This window comes from Papilio polytes, unplaced genomic scaffold, assembly GCF_000836215.1.
Source record: "Papilio polytes unplaced genomic scaffold, Ppol_1.0 DF822067.1, whole genome shotgun sequence".
NCBI lineage: Eukaryota > Metazoa > Arthropoda > Insecta > Lepidoptera > Papilionidae > Papilio > Papilio polytes.
In genome coordinates this window covers 9,228,558-9,248,771 of record NW_013527137.1, presented here as the reverse complement: position 1 = coordinate 9,248,771, position 20,214 = coordinate 9,228,558, and the positions used below count along the sequence as shown (strand labels likewise).

Below are 20,214 nucleotides of genomic sequence, written 5' to 3'. Positions count from 1 at the left end.
TTATATGGTAATTGGTTTTTTACTATTTTATACTATTTAATAGTAAAACATAAAAATAATGAAGTAAATTGTATAAATCATTTAATAATTTTATTTTCAGTCACAACACAAAAGAAATAATCAAACCAGGGAAGACATGTTTGGTAATCATTTTTAATTTTCACTATAATAATAAAGGAGTTATCTGCTTTGTAGTTTTGTTGCCTATTTCACAATGAAAGTAAAAGTTTCACTTGGGAATAACCAATTATTGATATCTGTTGGTGCATTACGAATTATAGTTGTGAGAGCTAAATTTATACCACCTAGGTAGTCCACGTTAAAAGAGATTTAAAAACTATGTGAACGTTATAACCCAAAATCTTTGTATCTCTACACATAGGACCTGGAGGCAGTAAATCAAAATGATAAAATATTACAGACGGCAAAGGAGGGAATTAGTTTTTTGAATTACTATTTCAATGACGCCGTTTGCTGTCATTATATATACCAGAGAGGTAAGAAAGATTTGAAAAATCTCGATTAAAAAAAATCCAAATTAAATTATAAATAAATACATTACTTTCAGACGTAAAAAACAACAACAACAACAACAATCAAGTTTCTGAAAAATGCGATATTTGTAAGTACAAAACATTTTTTATTTAAATTCGCAATATGATAGTTTTCAAGTTATCATATATCTATACTAATGCTATAAAGAGCAATTTGTATTTTTGTATGTATTGAAATAACTCAAAAACTAAAAGGCCGATTTATAAAGTTCATTCACCATTAAAAAGCTACGTTATCTGTTAGTAATATGGGTCATGTTTTTTATTATATTTACGCGGACGAAGTCACGTGCAACAATTAGTAGAAGACAATTTTAGTGATTAGTTACTTACCGCACAAGCATATAACCTTGTACTAATCGCAATCGATGAACAGTCGCTATATTTAGGCAAACATACTGTTCCATCAGTTTTAACTGAACAATAGCTGTTCAGTTAAACCGTGCGTGTGTATTCAGTAAAAACTGAACTGAACTTGACGCACCCGTGGCAAATTAAAAAAACTTTTTTCAAATTGTAAGGTAACTATGATATAACACACCTACGATTTAATTTTTAATATAATTATTAATGAAATGACATTTTCCTTTACAGCCGTTTGGTTCTTCCTTTATACTGGAATTGTAGCATTTATCATACTCATTGTACAAGCTATATGTATTTATAATATACGAAAGAAAAACCAAGGTTTGTTACAGGACAATTTATTTACTTGTGATTTTTTAGTTTTCTCACAATTTAAAGACCATTAATATCAGCCTATTTAAAGGCCTGAAATTTCAACTGTTTAGTTAAAAGGTTTAAGAGACATTTATTGTTTCGCCATCTTGTATTTCGTCAACGAAGATTTATATTTTTAAGAATACATTTTTTGTAAAACGATGTGTTTATGTCAACTTAATTGTAATTTTTCACAGTATTACAGGACCAGAAACGTTTACTTCAAGGAAGTATAAAAAAGAAAAATGATGTAGAAACATCGAACAAATTCAATAATAAATACAGACATCTCAAACATACACATGAAACGCAAAGTACGTATTGAATGTTTATTTTACACTAAGTTTCACCCGCGATTCCGTCCATGGTTCTTTCAGATTATCCTATGCCAAATTTAATCTAGATCCGTTTAGTCGTTTAAGCTACAAACATTGACATCCATCGGCACATTCAAATTTTCGCATTTATAATATTAGTAAGATGTTACGAAATTATTTTGATAAGTACTGACAGTTTAAGCAAACATGACGTGCGTTTTGGCTGATAAGAGACCAAATTCTAGTCTTTTTCTTTAAAAAGAATATATGGAAGGAAACTTTTTTGTGTGCCCCCCTCTGTCGATATGTCTCCCTGTATCATACCAACCTATTTGCCTGCCTCTATTTCACTTTCTTCACGTCATACCACATATTATTTCCTTAATTTTTATTTCAGTTCCGGTTAGATCAAATCTTCCCTATCAGTCTAATATGAAACAAGACAGAGAGAACAGTAACATATATCATTCTGTAGACAATTTGCATATTGCAACACGAGGTTAGTTTTCTTTATGTATTTAACTATAAAAGTGCAATGTAAATGCAATGGTCGGACTTCATTATTTTCAGAATCAGCGAATCTTTGTATACTCTTAACGGAAAATATACTAATAATCTGTGTTATTTAACGGTCCATTATATGTTTAGGGGTGACCTTCATAAAGGGCCAAAAACAAATTCAATTTACCCTGTGGTTTTTTTTATAACCGAACAAACATTTTTTTAAATAATTTATTATGCAGATCCGTCGCCACCACCTTTTAACCGAATGAAGGCTGAAAAACAATATCATTGGAGGATTTCAAAAAGGGAAATGGATGTACTACCAAAAATACCACCACGAGAACCAATAGATATGAAGCCATACATTCCCAAACGTATGTATGAAAATTATATACGAGTATTATGACTATATTCTGCATCTATGCCAAATTTCATCAAGATCCTTTCAGCCGTTTAGACTACAAACTCTAACAAACATCTATCCATCGAAACTTTCGCATTTATAATTTTAAATTTATAATAAGAATAAGATTAATATGACTAAATTATAAAAATTACAGAGTTCATTCATAAAAGATTGAAATCTTATTCTAATTCTACACGCGAACCGTACCTCAAAACGCAATGTGGCATTGAATACAGTTTATGTATGGTGTAATCAGTGAACTACCAGAACTGATTTTTAGCCGAAACCGAAACCCACCTTTCGGCCTTGCATTCTGTTTTGGCCGAAACCGAAACTAGATTCGGAAACCGAATAGAAACAGGAATAATATTCAATCTTTATGTCAGGTCCGTAAGCTACGAGCGCATAGATCCGGGTGGGCCCAGGCGAATCTTGCTCACACATCCCTTTATATCTTCCCTTTTTTATAGAAAAAAGGGGAAAAGGAGCAGCGGATCGCCTAACGTTATCCTACTCCCCGTCATCGCAGTCATCACTCCCTTCTTGTCATGTCACCTTTCATGCAATTCATCCACCTCTTTCTAGGTCTTCCCCTGCCCGTGTACCACATTCATAACTAAAGTCCTTCTTGTTACATACGAAACTTTTCATCAATGTGATTTTTTTTGCTTTTTAGCTGAACAAGCTTTGCCTCCAGTGACTGCTCGTCAACCTATGCCTGTACCATTGATGAAAGAGAAACCACGAACAGGTATATGAATATACGTATGATAAGTATATTAGAACAATTAGATAACATTGCTAATAAAAGAAATATTTTCATGATTGTTTTTTGTTTACAGAAAATAGATCAATAGCTACAGAGCTAACCTCTGTATTGAATAACAGAAGAATGGCTGAAAACAGTAATTATTATTGTTTTTTATTTTTACTTACTTGTAATATTATTTTATTGTTTTAAGCGCCAGTAGCTTAGGGCGTGTTACCGATCTTGCGGTCGAGGGTTCGAATACCGACCTTCGACTATCGTCGTGAACCATACCCTAGCACAAGCCTAGAGCTTAGTTGGAATGGTGAAAGGAAATACTAGTAAATTAACAAAAATCTACTAACATTTTTATTTAAAAAAAAATGTTATTTGTACACACAATATAGACGAATGTCAATCAAAATAAGACAATAGTGTGACCAATAAGTATTAATTATAACGAGGAACATTTTTAAAAGAGGATATACAGATAAAAATGAGAATACCAGAAATGCATTTTGGAGTTCAAATCCTACAGAGGCCTACAGATAATTGAAAAAATATAACACAGACATAGTAATTACAAAGAAAATCTGTCCTTAATGTTGAATCTTTATAATTTTAGTCACTTCCAGGATATCGAATCGTTAACAATTTTCAAGACTAATTAAAACAAATCAATTTCAGCAGTGCCCAATCAAAAGCATATTCCATCAAATCCGGAAAAAATAAACGTTCCGAATGTGTTACCAATGGTAAAAACTACATGTAAGTTATTAAATTAATTATGTTGACATGGTTTTATTTTTTTTATAGCGTTGTTAATTAAAAAAGTATTGACTGTTCACAAATATACTATGATTGTTGACATCCCATGTAACTAAGTAGTGTGTGTTTATATTAGTGTTGAAGAGAATGGATTTGCGTCGACTAAGGCTCAAATATCTGCATGAATAATCACATCTTATAAAAAATGGGAAGCTTTCCAAATGTGCTAGCTAATGATTTCTAGAGTACGATAAATCATTTATTTTGATCCTGTGACCAATCTTTCATTGTTTCAGTGCCTTCCATAACGCGCATACAGCCACCGCAAATGCCAAAAACCAACCCTCCAATGCAAAAACTGGCAACAGGTTAGTATAAACAAATCGTAATGCTGCTAGAGACGTTGATTGGTCATTTAGTATGAGAATCTACTAAAGTCTGACAGTGACCATTACGCAACTCAAAGCTGCAGTTGCTAACTAATTTAAAAACTAGTTTATTTAATATGGAAATGTTGTAGTTTAAGTTTTGTCAAAATTTTCTTTTATTGGAATAAAAATAAAAATAATTTTTTTTTGACATTTTTCATGTAAATTAATTTTAAACTGTTTTTGCGAAACTGTGTTTTTTGAAATTACTATATTACTGCGAACTGCGATGACGAAGAATTATTACATAAACTATATAAGTTATTTACTTTCTTAGAACTAACCAGCATTCACAGGAGTTTAGTTAGACAGCCTAATTGTTTAAAATTATGCTATTGTGTTAAATTTCATCGAGATCCATTAATGACTTAATATGTAGTAAACAGACGACCATCCATCCAAACTTTTGCATTTATAACATTAATGGTATTACAGTGACTAACTCTTTCCGGAGGACACCCAAAGAGCGAGCGCCCACGCCACCACCGTCGTCTCACGGTAACGCTTCAAACTAAATTTTATCATCATCACCAGCTAACTATACGTCTCCACTGATGCGCTCTGAGCCACCCCAATAAGGGATGACTGTTGTTTTAACTATTATCCCAATGCGGGTTGGTCAATTTCACACGTATCTTTGAATTTCTTCGCTGATATGTGCAGGTTGCATCACAATTTTTCCTTCATCGTAAAAACGTCGGGTAATTTATGTGCATATGTAATTCGAAAAATCGAAAATCAAATACATGGCAGGATTCGTACCCAAGACCTTTAGATCACAAGTCAAGTATTCAAACCCTTGAGCAACCGACGCTTTATCTCTTCATCATCAACACCTAAATATACTGTTCCTTTCTAACCTAGACTACACGTTGTAGTTACAATAAATAACATAGAAAACACAGAAAAAACAAAATACTACCTTTTCCTTCGTGAACCTGAAAATTTTTAAGGATGATCTCCCATGACCGCAGGCTTAGTTTTGTAAAGTTTTGTAAGTTTGCCAAATTTCAATAAGATATGTTTAACCATTGCAGTATATTAACATAAAAAAGTAATGTATCCCACGGAAACAGTAATTATTTCCGGAATCGAAAATAGGATTAGTGTTCTTCCAGACTATCCTCTACATATGTGCCAAATTTCATCTAGATCCTTTCAGATTTAAACTATAAACTCTAACAAACATCCATCCATACTTTCACATTTATAATATTAGGAACACTAGTAAGATTGTAACTTTAAGGTTAACTACAAATCTACTCAATCGTGTTAGATATTTCCACGAATGACTTTCTTCTTTAAAATATAGACGGACGGCCATATTAACAATACTTGTAAATTACTTTAAAACACACAAACTGAACTGCAATGCGACAACGCAAATATAGCGAACGAACGTTAACAAATAACTTTTAAGAATACAGAATACATCAAAAATAGTTAAAAAGCTAACAATCGATTTCAAACATTCTTTCATAAGTCTATAATCAGCTAGTAACTTAATTTGGCATTTTTTATTTGGACGTTAAATTATTACTGAAGTACTGAATTTTCGTTTGTATTCCCCAGATTCGTCGAAGAATTCGAATACGTCTTTTTATTACAGTAATGAGACCGAAGACTGGAACTACGAAGAATTAAAGAATTATCCGATCTATACTAATAAATAAACATTTTTTTTAAGTTGTACTTTATTCAAATAATCCTAAAATTTTAATAGTTTCATACAGTTTCAGAAGTAGAGAGTAAGAAAAATAGTAAGTAAGATAAAATACCAATTGAACATTTTACAACGTCGTTTGCATGATCGTTTATTTTTAAACATTAAGGATGTTGCAAAAATCGACAACATGGTTATTTTAAAAAAACTGAATTCGATTTTCATGTGTTTGAAGCTCGTATCGATTTATTCACTTTTATCAAGCGCTACAATGCCTATCGCTTCTGTCGTTTGGAGTCGCGTATGTCGACATGCAAAGCAAGTTTTTAGGTTTACTCAGAAATTTTTCAGACTACTTTGGCTTTGTGATATAGTGGTTTATTTTCCATCGCCTGATTTTTGTGTTATTTAAAAATATAACCAATTAAATAAAGAATAAAAATATCGTGTTTTCATTAAATCAATAAATATGTTCTGTGAGTAACGGAACGGAATTCTAACACTTGGCAATATTTTTTTGACAATTATTGATTTGACAAGTCAATGATACGTGTATCGTATATTTTCTTGTAAAAGTGTATTCTTCGGTACCCCATAATTTCTTAATTACTCGAAATAAAAAATCAAAAATGAGTTCCTTTAAGAGAGATAAAAAAGAGGAAGAAGACAGTGGTGGTAATCCTTACCAAAACCTTGACAAGACTATAGTATTGCAAGAAGCTAGATATTTTAATGAAACTCCGGTTAATCCAAGAAAATGTATTTACATCTTGTCGAAAATTCTGTATTTACTCAATCAAGGAGAAAAGTTCACTACGAAGGAGGCGACAGATGTGTTTTTTGCAACAACCAAACTGTTCCAATCCAAAAATGTGATGTTGAGGCGTATGGTTTATCTTTGCATAAAAGAGTTGAGCACTATGGCCCAAGATATTATCATAGTAACATCGTCATTGACTAAGGATATGACAGGTAAAGAGGATTTGTATAGACCCGCCGCTATAAGAGCATTGTGTAGTATCACCGATAGCACAATGCTACAAGCTATAGAAAGATACATGAAGCAAGCTATTGTTGATAAGAACCCAGCTGTGAGCTCCGCAGCTTTAGTCTCCGCTCTTCATCTTTCATCAAGTGCTCCGGATCTGGTTCGGCGATGGATTAATGAGGCACAGGTTTGTATTAAATATGAAATTAAAAATGCTTGTTTTCTTTAATAAACTATTTACTCAGTTTACATATCCACTGAGAGCCCATATTATGCTGACCCAGTGACAGTTGAAATTACACATATATTTGAGCTTTGTTGCACGCATGTCTAGGTGTCTTCATTGTTTTCCTTTATCATAAGACGGCAAGTAAATATAAAAGTTTTTTAAATCAAAAAACTCATTCCATCATGTCCCAATCTCATCAGTGAACCCTTTTTTTCAACAAAAAAGAAAACACAACCCATCTTGTACCAACATGATGGAATTTGAACTCAGGATGTGCTTAACCCCTGAGCCTTTGATGCTGTTTGTAGCAAATAGATAGTTTTGTTATTTTAATATTGTTCTAATATACATTTTTTTTTTGTTACAGGAAGCAATGAACTCTGACGATCCCATGGTTTGCTATCATGCATTGGGGCTGGTCGCTGGATTAAAGAAAAATGACAAATTGTCTACTGTAAAACTGATTACTCGCTACTTCGGAACTTCCGTGAAGTCTCCTTATATGCTGTGCCTCCTTATACGTTTTGCTGCCCAAATGGTAGAAACTGATGACTCTGATAATTCCAAACGTTTTATTGATTTTATAGAGTACTGTCTCAGGCACAAATCTGAAATGGTTATTTATGAAGCAGCCCATGCTATTGTCAATCTAAAGAAGCCTGTGCGTGATCTAGCACCAGCTGTATCCGTGTTACAGTTGTTCTGTGGCTCCTCGAAAGCCTCTTTGCGACTTGCGGGGGCACGAACATTAGCTTGCCTGACCGCCAAACGACCTACAGCCGTTGCAGCTTGTACAGTTGATCTAGAAAACCTGATATCTGATCCTAACCGCTCCGTTGCTACTTTAGCTGTTACAACATTGCTCGCTACGGGTGCTGAGAGCTCCATTGACAGATTAATGAAGCAAATATCAAGCTTTGTTTCCGAAATTTCTGACGAATTCAAAATCATCGTGGTGAAAGCTATTCGACGTCTCTGTACGAAATTTCCAAGAAAGCATCAGTCTATTGTAGCATTTCTGGCTGGAATGTTAAGAGATGAAGGTGGATTAGACTTTAAAGCGGCTATAGCCGATGCCATAATAGAAATAGTAGAAGAGAACCCAGATGCTAAAGAGACAGGTCTGGCACATTTGTGTGAATTTATAGAGGACTGTGAGCACTCCGCTTTGGCTGTCCGTATATTACATTTGCTGGGACGCGAGGGTCCTAAGTCACGTCAGCCTTCACGATACATCCGTTTTATTTACAACAGAGTTATTTTGGAATCAGGTCCGGTGAGAGCGGCAGCGGTATCTGCAGTCGCGCAGTTCGGTGCCCAGCGGCCCGAAATGTTGCCTAACATTAAGGTTCTTTTAACTCGTTGCGAACTGGACGATGAAGATGAAGTTAGAGATCGCGCCATTTTCTATAACGCTATACTCGATACTGGAGATCAACAACTTATCAACGATTACATCATAAATGTCGTGAAGCTAAATCCCGTACAGCTTGAACGAGCATTACGTGAGCATATCGCTACCAAACCAGAGGAGACATTTGATATAATGTCAGTACCTACAGAAGAACTCAAAGAAGAGAAAGAAGATATAGTTGAAGTGGAAGTGAAAAAGCCCACGCAAATGACAACAGAAGAGGTATATAACGAAATGTTGTCGCAGATTCCTGGTATCGAGCGCTTTGGACCTATTTTCAAACGCGCCCAAGTGGTCGAATTAACCGAACCGGAGACAGAGTACACGGTGCGCTTGTACAAACACATTTTTGCACGCCACATCATATTGCAGTTTGAATGTGTGAATACACTCAATGATCAACTACTCGAGCAAGTTCACGTTCGATTGGATACACCACCTGAATATAATTTTGTATCAATCGTACCCTGTCAGAGATTGGCTTTCAATAAATCCGATAGTGTATTCGTGGTTGTCGAATTTCCGAGCGCATACTTGGACAGTTTGGGAACATTCGGTGCGACTTTGGAGTTCGTGGTGAGGGACTGCGATCCCAACACCGGCATTCCCGACCCCGGCGAAGGATACGCCGATTCGTATCCTTTGGAGGAATTCGATATCAATTGTGCTGATCAAATTAAAACACGCACTGCCGCTGAAGATTTCGAAGAGACTTGGGAATGCGCGGCGAATTCTCCGGAAGCCAGTGACACTTTCGCTCTTCCGTACAATGATATTGAAGAGGCTGGTAAAGCGGTTTGCAGACACTTGGCTCTGCCAAACGAAGCTGTGAGCGGAGACGCTATTAAGGAGATCAAGGGTTGCGGTATATTCCGCGGCGGAGCTCCCGTGCTGATGAAGGCGAAGTTAGTCTCTATAAATGTGGGTGTTACTATGAAACTAGCTGTTAGGTCCCCTCGGGAAGACATTGCCCAGCTTTTGTTGTCTGCCATTGGCTAAAATTAGTAGTATTCACTAAATTTAAAATATTAATGTATTTCATATAGTTCTTAGACAAGCAGAAGTTATGAGATAATTTTCAGATCTTGTTTTTCTTTAAATAATGTACTGTTTCATGAAAGTTATGAAAATTCTTTGTTTTATTTCTCTTAAAATATTTAATTAATGTAATATTTTATATTTGGATAATTACTTACAATTATTTTAATATTATAAATCTGTATTGATAGCATTCCCATCAAACATTGTATTCTTATTCTTATCGTATTTACGCTATTAGCTTTTCAATTTATCATTTTCTCTCTGACTCTGACAATTGTCAAAGTCTATTATTTTGTGGCGAAGTTAAAACGTAGTTGTTAAGCCTTATTTAAGTTTTGAATAACATTTTTCTAGGTGTTTATTCAATATTAGCTGCACCTATGTATGTCTTAAGACGAAAAATATTCACTTACATTTACTCTATGAATGGTGAAATAAAAGATTATGTATCAATTGGTGTTTTATTTTACCTAAGTAAAAAATAAAAAAGGACCAGTTTCAAGTCGTAAAAAAGAAAGTAACAATGATGTTATTAACCAGGACAATGCGTTGCAGAAATACTTGTACAAAGATATTGCCATCTCTGTCATTCTCTGGAAAAATAGAGATAGAATGTCTTCATATATGTACATCGGCAGAACAAATTCACTACAGTTTTATGTAATTACTTAATATCTATGTACTGAGAGGTCGCATTGTTTTCTTTCAGACTTTAATGGAAGCTGCCGTCAAACAGTATAGGTATAGCTTAACCGGTAATATAAAAACGCCATATTGCTGGTAAATATGGAACTGATTCCTTTGCGTAGAAAGAGATATAATCAAGATTGAAGCGACGTTTGGCTTAGGTTTTTATATTCTCAATTAGGCCATACAATTAATAGGAACTGATCTAAAACTAAATAATATTTTTTTCTTGTCATGTTTCAATAATAAATCAAAAAAAGTCCAATACTTTACGCGTCTAGTAAGTCAAACATCCTTATATTTACTTATGTTACAATAAAAATCAGTCAGATCAACAGTTTTTTTTAAATTTCTGATGTTTGATTATTATAATTATCGTAGAGAAAGAAAAAATATATGCCTTTTTAATTCTGTTTGTCGTTAAAAACTATTAATTTCTTAAGAATTTTATTTTATAAATGGTCTGTACAAGTCAAGATGTCTGCGAATTTTAGTCAGAAAAATACTAAGTCAACTTCAAAAAATCAAACAAAATGTCCAAAAATATTATTTAAGCTTATAACTATTATTACACCTAAGTAGTCTAGTTATCTAAATAATTACTTTAAATAGGCAATCAAATTGCTAACTAAAGTTATTAGGGCGTGTCCCACCAAATTGTAAATGCAATGCAAAGTGTATATGTTATATGTGCTAAAGTTCTAAAAAGTATCAAAAAAAAAAAAATATGTGATGGAAATAACGGATTTTGTACCCTTATCTGACAGTGACGTCGTTTTTGAACTATCTGAGCCTTTATCAGCCAGTGGTGGGACAGGCCCTTAGACAATCGATTTTGTTTATCATCATTTCGTATCTTTAACTCTTTATTATGAAAGTGATTATACAAATTATATAAAAAGCGTGTACAATAACATGATAGGCACATGGCATGTAATGTTATCCGAACAATATCCAAATTTTACTATATCGAGTGTTTGCGAACTGTGGTCAGATGCTAAAATGTATACAGTTAAAAAGAAACTTTTATACGCTTCGTTTTTTAAAAATATTTACGGACTTCTATGTCCCTATGCTTCTGAATACTGACGTATTATTGAAACCGAGTTTGCATATGGTTTTATAAAGTTTTCAAAATGTTCACTGTACAATGGTATAACGTGACAAAGTATTTGACTATAAGCAAGTTACTTTACTGATTAAAAGATTGGCATATTTGCTGTTTTCGTCCGCGTATCAGGGGGTGAAAAAACCTTATAAAGGGGAGACTTTTTTTGACGTCTATTCAACGTCAACGGTGAATTCGATTTAGTTTTTACTTGATTCGAACTTCACATAATCATGTTATTGTGGCCGCATTGCACATTTTTCTTAAATTAACCATTAAATTGTAATATGTCAAGTAACATCTAATAGCTATAACATAGAGCAACTGAATCTTTTTAACGTATTTTCTTAAACTTTAAAAAAGTTAAACACTTATAAATAAGACAAATATACTATAAACAATGGTATAGTTTTCAAGTCTTCAATCGAGATCATATCTAACAATTATCAGTCGAGTTCAATAGAAAATTGTATTTATTTCACTGTCTGGTGTTTATTACCTATGGATTTATTTTAAAAAAATTCAGCATTTCATGCTACAAATATGATTCTGTGTCTATTTTATATGATTACAGATATAAAGGCTGTTTAAGGGCCTGTCCCACCAAATTCTATTGAATTCAACTTTACACTGCGTCACCAATACTCTCTAATACTAAGGGCCTGTCCCACTAAATTGTAAATTTGTCTGATGACCAACGTGTAAAATACGTCATGTAAATATCAGAGTTTGTTCCCTTATCTGACAGTGACGTCATTTTTAAGCTATCTGAGCCTCTATCAGTCAGAGGTGGGACAGGCCCTAAAGGGCTATTTAATTCTAAGTATGAAAGGCAGATCGTTTAAAAATAAGCTAACATGTATTTGTAACTTCTTTGTTAGATATTAAATTACTATTTGTATTATTATAAATAATTTTTAAAGCTTGCTGTAAGAGATCAATTTGCTCCAAATAAGCGGTAACTATTTCCCTGGAACAGAAAAAATCAAATATGAAACATCTATACATTGTTATCTCGCTTCTACATTGTTTAGAATAAGATTGGAGAGTCATTTGACTAAACCATCGCACAACAGTTGTGCGATTGTCGATTGTTTTGCAGCCTTCTACTGTTTATTTACACAAATAAAAGTCGAGTAGTATGTGCACCTCCATATAAGCTCGTAAGAATCAAAGCGAGACTAAACAGTTGTGTGATAGTTTAGTCTAAGGTGTAGCCTCCTTTATATCGCATTGTAAAGATGGTTTTGATATAATTGGCACTTTAAGAAATGTAAACTATTATGAAATTATACATTAAAAAAAATTTATCGCGAGGAAAACAATTCAAATACCAGATTAATTACCAGCTAATTCATCAATTAAAGCGACAATAGCCTAATAGTTTGGGGTATGGACTACCGATCTTGCGGTCGAGGGTTCGAATCCCGCCGTACGCTTAATTGGAATAGTTAAAGGAAATATTAGAAAAATTAATAAAAATCTACTGGTATTTAAAAAATAAAAACTCGTGCCGTGCTTGTAAATCTATAGCGGTTGCTGACATGTTATATAACAAAGTGTGTATAATATAAACCATTAGTATATGAGAATTATATTACTTGTATTTGTTGATTATCTTGTCGTTGACGTCGCTGCCCGCTCGCTGCAGCAGCGTCACCACTGTCGTTTCCCCGTCATTCTCCCTTTTTAATATACTGAAATTTAATTAAAACGATATTATTTTTTATGAGGTTTCTATTTTTTTATTATTTTTTTTTATTTATATTAATAATCTACGCCAGCACACAAATTATTTAATAGATAAAAAAATCTTACTTCTTCAAATTGTCAACAACAAGTGACATACGATGATAAGTTTTGTAAGCTTTGTCAAATATCTCACGTTTTTTCTCAGGTTTGATTTTTTTTTGTCGTAATACTTGACTAGTGTCATTTCTGAAAACAAATGAGATGTCTATCTATCAATTATTTCCAATTTATTCACACTATAAATAAATAGCGTAAAAATATATAGTCTGTAGCGTAACTGTAGGGCTTTCTATAAAAAAAAAACATTTTTTTTTAAAATACTTTGTGATTGCTGACGTAACAAACATGTGTGTTAGTTTTTTGTATTAAGTACTAGCTTTCGCCCGCTTTGTTCCGCGTGGTTTTAAAAAAGTAAATAGCATATGCGTACTTCCAGACTATACTCTACAACTATGTCAAATTTCATCGAAATCCGTTCAGCAGTAGGCTACAAACTCTAACAAACATTCATCCATCGAAACTTTTGCATTTATATTAATAAGATAGCGTGTCGTAAGTATAGGGGTTTTTTTTATTAAATATAGATATTCTAAATAACAAAGAAATGTGCTTGATTTTTTTATATCACACTCACATAAATTCGTAAACAATCTTCAAAGTGGAACTCAATTCGGAAGTGAATTCTTTGATCACCAAATATGCGTCACAATAACCCTTGCCTAAGCCACTATCGTTGGAGGCACTTAATGTTAGATTTTCTGTTAATTTATCGTTAACAGATTCACTATTATATACTTCTGTTTGATAAGCTATATCCGTATAAGTTTCGCTTATTTTATCCAAATCTTTAATATTATTACAATCTTTTAAATTCAAATTAGATTTTGTATCTATGTTTTCTAATTTATTCCCTATTTTTTCTTCGAAAGTTTTAATCGTATCAAAATTTCTAATAACTTTAGGAGCGTTTTCCATAACCGTGAAAGCATTTTCGTGTACAGACGAATCAAAAACTTGCTTAGTGATGTCTTCTTTGTCTATATTCAAGTTTATTTTTATGTCAAAATTATTTTTTTCTTCGCTTTTACTAGAGACATTGTTTTCAACGTCTAACACGATTTCGTTGTTATTAGAGATTATTAAAGAATTTAAATTTTTGCCAGTTGTACGAATTATACGGTTGTTTATAAAATTCTGAAAAAGACAAAGTAAAAATATAAAAATAATTTAACTAACATCACAAAAAAAAAATTCTCTGATTTTTCATACTTACTGTTTGTTTCGATAATTCTTCATTTCCGTTTATATCAGTATAATGTCCGTTATAATAAACATTTTCAGGTTTGATGTCATCTAGAAAAAAAATCATTTAAGTATTTTTTTTTAATTAAACGTTTTTAAAAAATTTCCACTTATTCACTTACATCCTCCATACGATGAACTACATGTTCTTACTATTTTCGATTGTTCCAATTCGTTGTCAAAACGGTTTGGATTCTCGATACTTTGCAGTAATTTGTCTAACAAATGTTCCGTCTCCAACAAAATATCTGAATTAGGTTTGAGAGCCTAAAAAGAAACACATGCTATTTGATGATTTTTTTCTTGACATGACACACCACAGCAATTTTTATATAAAGTAAACTAAAAAAAAACAATAAAATTATAATTTTGTTAATACAAAATTTTTACCTTTATAGATTCCACCAAAATTTTTCCACAGCCTACCATCTTTATTAAAATATCTGCCTTGTATTTAGTTTCAAGTTTATCTGAAAAAAAGACTAACATTCTAAGAGATAATATTGTACTTGGTTTGGCACACCATTAACAAGACTACTCTTCTGCTATACGTGCCAACTTACATATTAAAAAAAACTTACTTTTTTTATTAATTAAATTATACAAAGCCGCCATTCTATATGCGACTATTTGTATAGTCGTGGAATCAGGATATAATTGCGCTAATGCGTCTACCGCCTGCGGTATCGAGCAAAAGTCACAGTTAATACTCTCATTCTGAAACAACACAAAAAAACTATCTTACTCGTATTATAAATGCGAAAGTTTAGATGGACGTTTGTTAGAGTAGCCTAAACTGCTGAACGGATCACGGATTAGATGTAAAGCAAAGTCGAAGAACACATAGACTACATACTTTTCTTTTTTTTTATTATTTTTACGCGGACAGAATCGCGGGCGAAATCTAGTTATAAATTTCCTAAATGTGACTTTTAACTTGAATTTAATTAACACTAATTCGGAATTTCAAAGAAAATCGAATAATTACAAGGTGCGTCACGATTTGCTAAATTTCGTTACAAGAGAGAGACAAAGTAAAACATAAAAAGGGACAGAAATATTTTTAATATTTACTACGTTGTCATTTCAAACAAGTGTGTTAGTTTTTTAGAGAGATTAAGAGAATCTCTTCGGATCCTTTTTACAGCCCTTTTGGAAAACTTAATAAAATAATTACCAGTAACAAATCTGACATAAATGTCTCCATAATTTGTGTAAAAGTGCACATATAATCTTCAGTACGCAAAATAATAAAACTCGCCATTTGACAATTTGTTAAACTGTATTTTTCAAATTTTTCATTCACAATCTCTTTTAAACCCGGCTTTTCTGTATAAAAATGTTCAAACAATGGATAACTTTCGTAAACATCGGTTATTAATTGTGAAAAATTAAATGCAATTTCTTCAGGTTTTTGTAGGAACAGATTGTTATTTATATCTTTATCTTGATTATGTATATGAGGCTTAGTAAATAATGAAGGACATAATCCTTCTTTAACATCCTGTATCATATAGCAGGTGAAATGTTGGTCAATCGCATTTGTATAAAGGTCGGCATCATTTGTTAATAAAATCTGTAAAATCACAATATTTCAATATTTTCAAGTAATTAATAAACACGAAACATATGGAATTACTACAGAGAAAAAAAGCTGAAAAAACTGTAGTTTCTTAATACTATGAAATAAAAACAACATTATTTTTTAAATAAATTACATTATTTTACTCACCATATTGTAATTCAAGTTTTTAATTTTTTTGCAACAATTTATAATTTGTTGTGTTGCTGTAGGTTGTTCTGGTTCTAGTACTGAAAATTATTGTACATATTTTGATATAAACCTTATTTACTTATTTGACAATGCTTACCAAAAATTTTTTTTTCTTTTTTTAACCAACAAATAGTTTATGATGGTATACATTTTAGAATTTCATCCTTAAAGATATCCATATAAAAGAATAATAATTTTTATGCAAGGAAATTCTTGTTTTATTTATTTTTTAGAAATATATTAGGAGATTTATTTGCTAATTTTCAATTATGCTCTAGGCTTGTACCAGGATATGGTTTACGACAGTAATCGAATGGCGGGATTTGAACCCTCGACCCCCAGGATCGGAACCCTGTTTAAGCCTAATGGTTGTTGGTGCTTCAAACATAACATAAAAACAAAAGAAATAACAAAAGGCTTTTTCCACTCTGACACTGAGCAGCGCCCATTTAAAACGGATTTAACTTTTAATTTAATAGTGTCCAGTGTCAACTAATTTAAAAAAAAACTTTATTTTTTTTTGTATTACCACATTCATATTAAATATCCAAAAATATGACTACTAAAAAAATCATTTTTTTGCTACAACAAAGTATATAAAGGGTTAAGTAACTGTAAATTACTTACTTATGTGACGCGATTGTGTTGGTATTTTCCAAATCAAGTCCTGTGCTGTCACCATTAGTTGATGGCTTTTATGTTTCATTTCAGCTAAACTCTTTAACTTTGATATAACTGCATTAGGTATGACTAAACGGTATCTTGTATCTGAAATACGAAGATAAAAAATTGTAACATACTAATTTATTTTTTTTTATTATAAAAGGGGGCAAACGAGCGGCGTGAACACCAATGTGGTCAGCGACGCCTATGGACATCCGCAACACCAGAGGAACTACAGATGCGTTGCCGGTCTTTGGGGTAATGAAAGGCTCGCTTCTTGAAGGACACTAAGTTTTTAAAATCAAAATGTGCAAAATGCATAAATGTGAGAATCTGGATGGATGGATATTTGTTACTATGTATCTCTAAGATGTATTATCTAATTTTGATGAAATTTAACACAGATGTGAAACATAGTCTGGAAGAACACTTTAGCAACTTACTAAGTATTTTTAATTCTGTATGAAGTTGCAGACAAAACAATTAAAAAGGATACATACTACATAGTACAGATATATATATCTAAGATAAAACACTATTATAACATAAAATTTTCTATAAAATCATACCTTGCAGTACTTTGTCGTTAACAAATTGAAAATCATTAAGCAACACATTTAAATCTATCACAATAATACAAATATCTTTTGTTTCATGTTTTATTGTTGCCATGTTTTTACTCAGGGGCTTTTCCACATTGTTACAGATTGAATTCCTTCCAAATGGTTGAAATTTGAAAATCTCTTCATTTTGTGACTCATTACGGAAAATGAACCACTTCTGGTCATGTTGCTTGATGAAATTGTCACATTCATTTTCACCTAAATATAAAAAAATATATACATATCTCTTGCTATCTATACTATTATAAAAAAGCGTAAACACACACTTCTTTATTGTCTAAGATGTCAGCAATCACAGAATATTTTTGAATAGTTCTTTTTTTAATAAAAAGCCCTACACTTATGTCACATTTTAGGCAATATATTTTCACACCATTAAACCTTGGGGATAAGTATTTCGGATAAAAATCCTAATATGGGAAAGAGACCATAAGTTGCTGCCAACATCAAGGAAGCAATTGTCATTTGTGCATTTGAATTTCGACATTTCATGCGGATGAAGCCGCACTGGAACAGCTAGCTATCAATAAATTAAAAACTATCTAGAGTTTATATCATACAAGAGTAATGAAAATTGCTATAGGTAAAACATATGTTGCACAGCATAAAAACTACTATCATTGACTTTACTTATATTATACTAGTTGTTCCCATGCGGCTTCACCCGCATGAATTATGAAAATTTTATTTTATTGTTTGCATTTGTCTGTACAATAATAGCCAATGTCAAAATGACATGACCTGATAAACCTTAGCAATCCAGCTTTCTTGATGTTGACAGCAACTTATGGTCTTTTTCCCACATTAGGGTTTTTATCCAAAAGACTTACCCCCTAAGTTTAATGTTGCGAAAATATATAGCCTAAAGTGTGACGCAAGTTTAGGGCTTTTTGTTAAAAAAAAGTCAAAAATATGCTATAATTACTGACATCTTAGGCAACAAAGAAGTGTGTGTTCACGCTTTATTATAATAGTGTAGATTAATAAAATTATGTAAGTAATTCTGATGGCAAAATCAAACTACTTTAAATTATAGCATCTTTATAAATAAATGTGGTATAAAGTTAAACTTAGGAATAAACCAAGTATAAGCAAATAAAAAAAAACTTGTACTAAACAACTTTTGCTTGTACTCAGTTCTAAGTTTGACTTTATATTGTTTTTCTTTTTGTAATGATGCTATAACTTAAAGTAGTTTGATTTTGCTATCCAAATTACTTACATAATTTTTGTATTAGCAAACATTAGTACAAATTTTGCTTATACTCAGTTTATTCCTAAGTTTAACTTTATACCACATGTTTTTCTTAAGGTTCTAAGTTTTTAGCTGTATATACAAATTTTAGAATTAACCTATATATAAAAAAATACTTAAATACCTGTCTGCATTTCACTGGAAGAACCAAGTAGATTTATATCTTCAATTTTATTTGTTATTAATGACAGTGATTCTTTATCTTCACTCTTACTATCCTGAGATAATTGGAATTTTATATGAGGATCGCATATCACTTTTCTCTGTCTATTGTATACGGGTTTGTTACACATTGTAAAAGAATCCTGTCCACATTTAATACCATTTAAAGTATTATTAGTGTGACCTTGACCATCATCCAAAACGGGTTGGAATAGGGTTTTACAGTTTTTTAGTACTTTCTTTTTTTCTTTTTTATCTTGTAGTTGAATTGTTTGTTTGTTATCTTTTATTGAGAGTTTTATTGAGTTATCTTTTATTGGAGTATGTATTTGAGAATGTAAAAGTAGAGATTTTTTATTAGTTATGAATGTTTCAGATTGTTGGTTGTCCTGCTTTTGTGACTTGTCATAGTTTAATTCAAATTTATTTTCAACTTCATCAAATACATTATTTGTATTAACATCACTGTTTAAGTTAATTTTAGGTTCTTTAAAATCGGGCGTACTCTTGTCTGTATTCAGTAATGCCTTCTTCTGTAACAAAGTGACATACGTGAGTATTACGACAAGAAGCATATAAATTTATGTGGAAATAAATAATTATATGGACCTTCTACCTACCTCTGGACCGGCCCATATAGATTCACCATTGTGAACATTAAAATAATAACACTTATTAGGAAACCTATATGACCGACACAAAATCCAATCTTTATTATTCTCAGTACTCATATTAAGTTTTACTGGTAATCATGTCTCCTATTAGATGTTTATGGAACTCTCATAATTTATTTGCATTTTGTTTTCAGCAAAAAATATGTTTTTTGTATACACCCGCGTAAATTAAAAGTTAAGTAAACTTATTTTTCCTGCCACTTACTGCTGTCATCTGTCACTGTCATGTTACTTGTTATGCGCGGTTTACACTTGGCCAGTATGACTGGCATTAACTTACCGTTACGGACAGTACAACTGAACAGTTGCGCCGGCTAGGCATAGATAGTATGGACTCACTGATGAATTTGTCAGTATTGATAAATAACTGGACTGGTATTATGGTGTGAACAGTAACTGGAGCCAAAGGGTACATTCAATCCAAGCCTAGACTA

General features: G+C 32.2%; 3 protein-coding genes across 4 annotated transcripts; 2 read left to right on the top strand and 1 right to left on the bottom strand.

Moving 5' to 3' along the window:
• On the top strand, window positions 1–6,118 carry LOC106106937 (verprolin-like). Its single transcript, XM_013287595.1, has 14 exons — window positions 1–7; window positions 101–143; window positions 383–497; window positions 569–622; window positions 1,149–1,241; window positions 1,472–1,588; window positions 1,989–2,090; window positions 2,335–2,469; window positions 3,178–3,252; window positions 3,344–3,406; window positions 3,937–4,017; window positions 4,314–4,385; window positions 4,881–4,943; window positions 6,018–6,118. Exons 7-14 carry the CDS (start codon window positions 2,024–2,026, stop codon window positions 6,116–6,118), a joined length of 657 nt encoding a protein of 218 aa, XP_013143049.1. The 5' UTR covers window positions 1–7; window positions 101–143; window positions 383–497; window positions 569–622; window positions 1,149–1,241; window positions 1,472–1,588; window positions 1,989–2,023.
• Window positions 6,119–6,626: 508 nt separating this feature from the next.
• LOC106107313 (coatomer subunit gamma) lies at window positions 6,627–10,233 on the top strand. The gene is made up of 2 exons (XM_013288118.1): window positions 6,627–7,283; window positions 7,693–10,233. Exons 1-2 carry the CDS (start codon window positions 6,738–6,740, stop codon window positions 9,736–9,738), a joined length of 2,592 nt encoding a protein of 863 aa, XP_013143572.1. The 5' UTR covers window positions 6,627–6,737; the 3' UTR covers window positions 9,739–10,233.
• A 638-nt stretch (window positions 10,234–10,871) lies between these two features.
• LOC106107451 lies at window positions 10,872–19,984 on the bottom strand. Of its 2 annotated transcripts, none has more exons than XM_013288304.1 (14): window positions 19,727–19,984; window positions 19,069–19,639; window positions 17,636–17,887; window positions 17,031–17,171; window positions 16,362–16,441; window positions 15,807–16,205; window positions 15,211–15,346; window positions 15,020–15,099; window positions 14,752–14,896; window positions 14,601–14,680; window positions 13,962–14,521; window positions 13,394–13,513; window positions 13,177–13,272; window positions 10,872–12,545 (listed from the first exon to the last, which is right to left on the bottom strand). In XM_013288304.1, the coding sequence occupies exons 1-14, from the start codon at window positions 19,835–19,837 to the stop codon at window positions 12,428–12,430; spliced, it is 2,889 nt and encodes a 962-aa protein (XP_013143758.1). In that variant the 5' UTR covers window positions 19,838–19,984; the 3' UTR covers window positions 10,872–12,427. The 2 variants fall into 2 exon arrangements, with proteins under 2 accessions (XP_013143758.1, XP_013143759.1); XM_013288305.1 differs by having other exon boundaries at window positions 19,069–19,636.
• Window positions 19,985–20,214: the final 230 nt, after the last annotated feature.

Excerpts from the sequence above, each read along its gene's own strand:
- LOC106107451 (XM_013288304.1), bottom strand. The coding sequence starts at position 19,837 with ATGAGTACTGAGAATAATAAAGATTGGATTTTGTGTCGGTCATATAGG. Across the intron at positions 16,206-16,361 it reads AAAACTTGAATTACAATATG|ATTTTATTAACAAATGATGC; the intron begins GTGAGTAAAATA and ends GTGATTTTACAG. Across the intron at positions 14,522-14,600 it reads AAGAATTATCGAAACAAACA|AATTTTATAAACAACCGTAT; the intron begins GTAAGTATGAAA and ends TGTCTTTTTCAG.
- LOC106106937 (XM_013287595.1), top strand. The coding sequence starts at position 2,024 with ATGAAACAAGACAGAGAGAACAGTAACATATATCATTCTGTAGACAAT. Across the intron at positions 2,470-3,177 it reads GAAGCCATACATTCCCAAAC|CTGAACAAGCTTTGCCTCCA; the intron begins GTATGTATGAAA and ends TTTGCTTTTTAG. Across the intron at positions 4,386-4,880 it reads AATGCAAAAACTGGCAACAG|TGACTAACTCTTTCCGGAGG; the intron begins GTTAGTATAAAC and ends ATGGTATTACAG.
- LOC106107313 (XM_013288118.1), top strand. The coding sequence starts at position 6,738 with ATGAGTTCCTTTAAGAGAGATAAAAAAGAGGAAGAAGACAGTGGTGGT. Across the intron at positions 7,284-7,692 it reads GATGGATTAATGAGGCACAG|GAAGCAATGAACTCTGACGA; the intron begins GTTTGTATTAAA and ends TTTTTGTTACAG.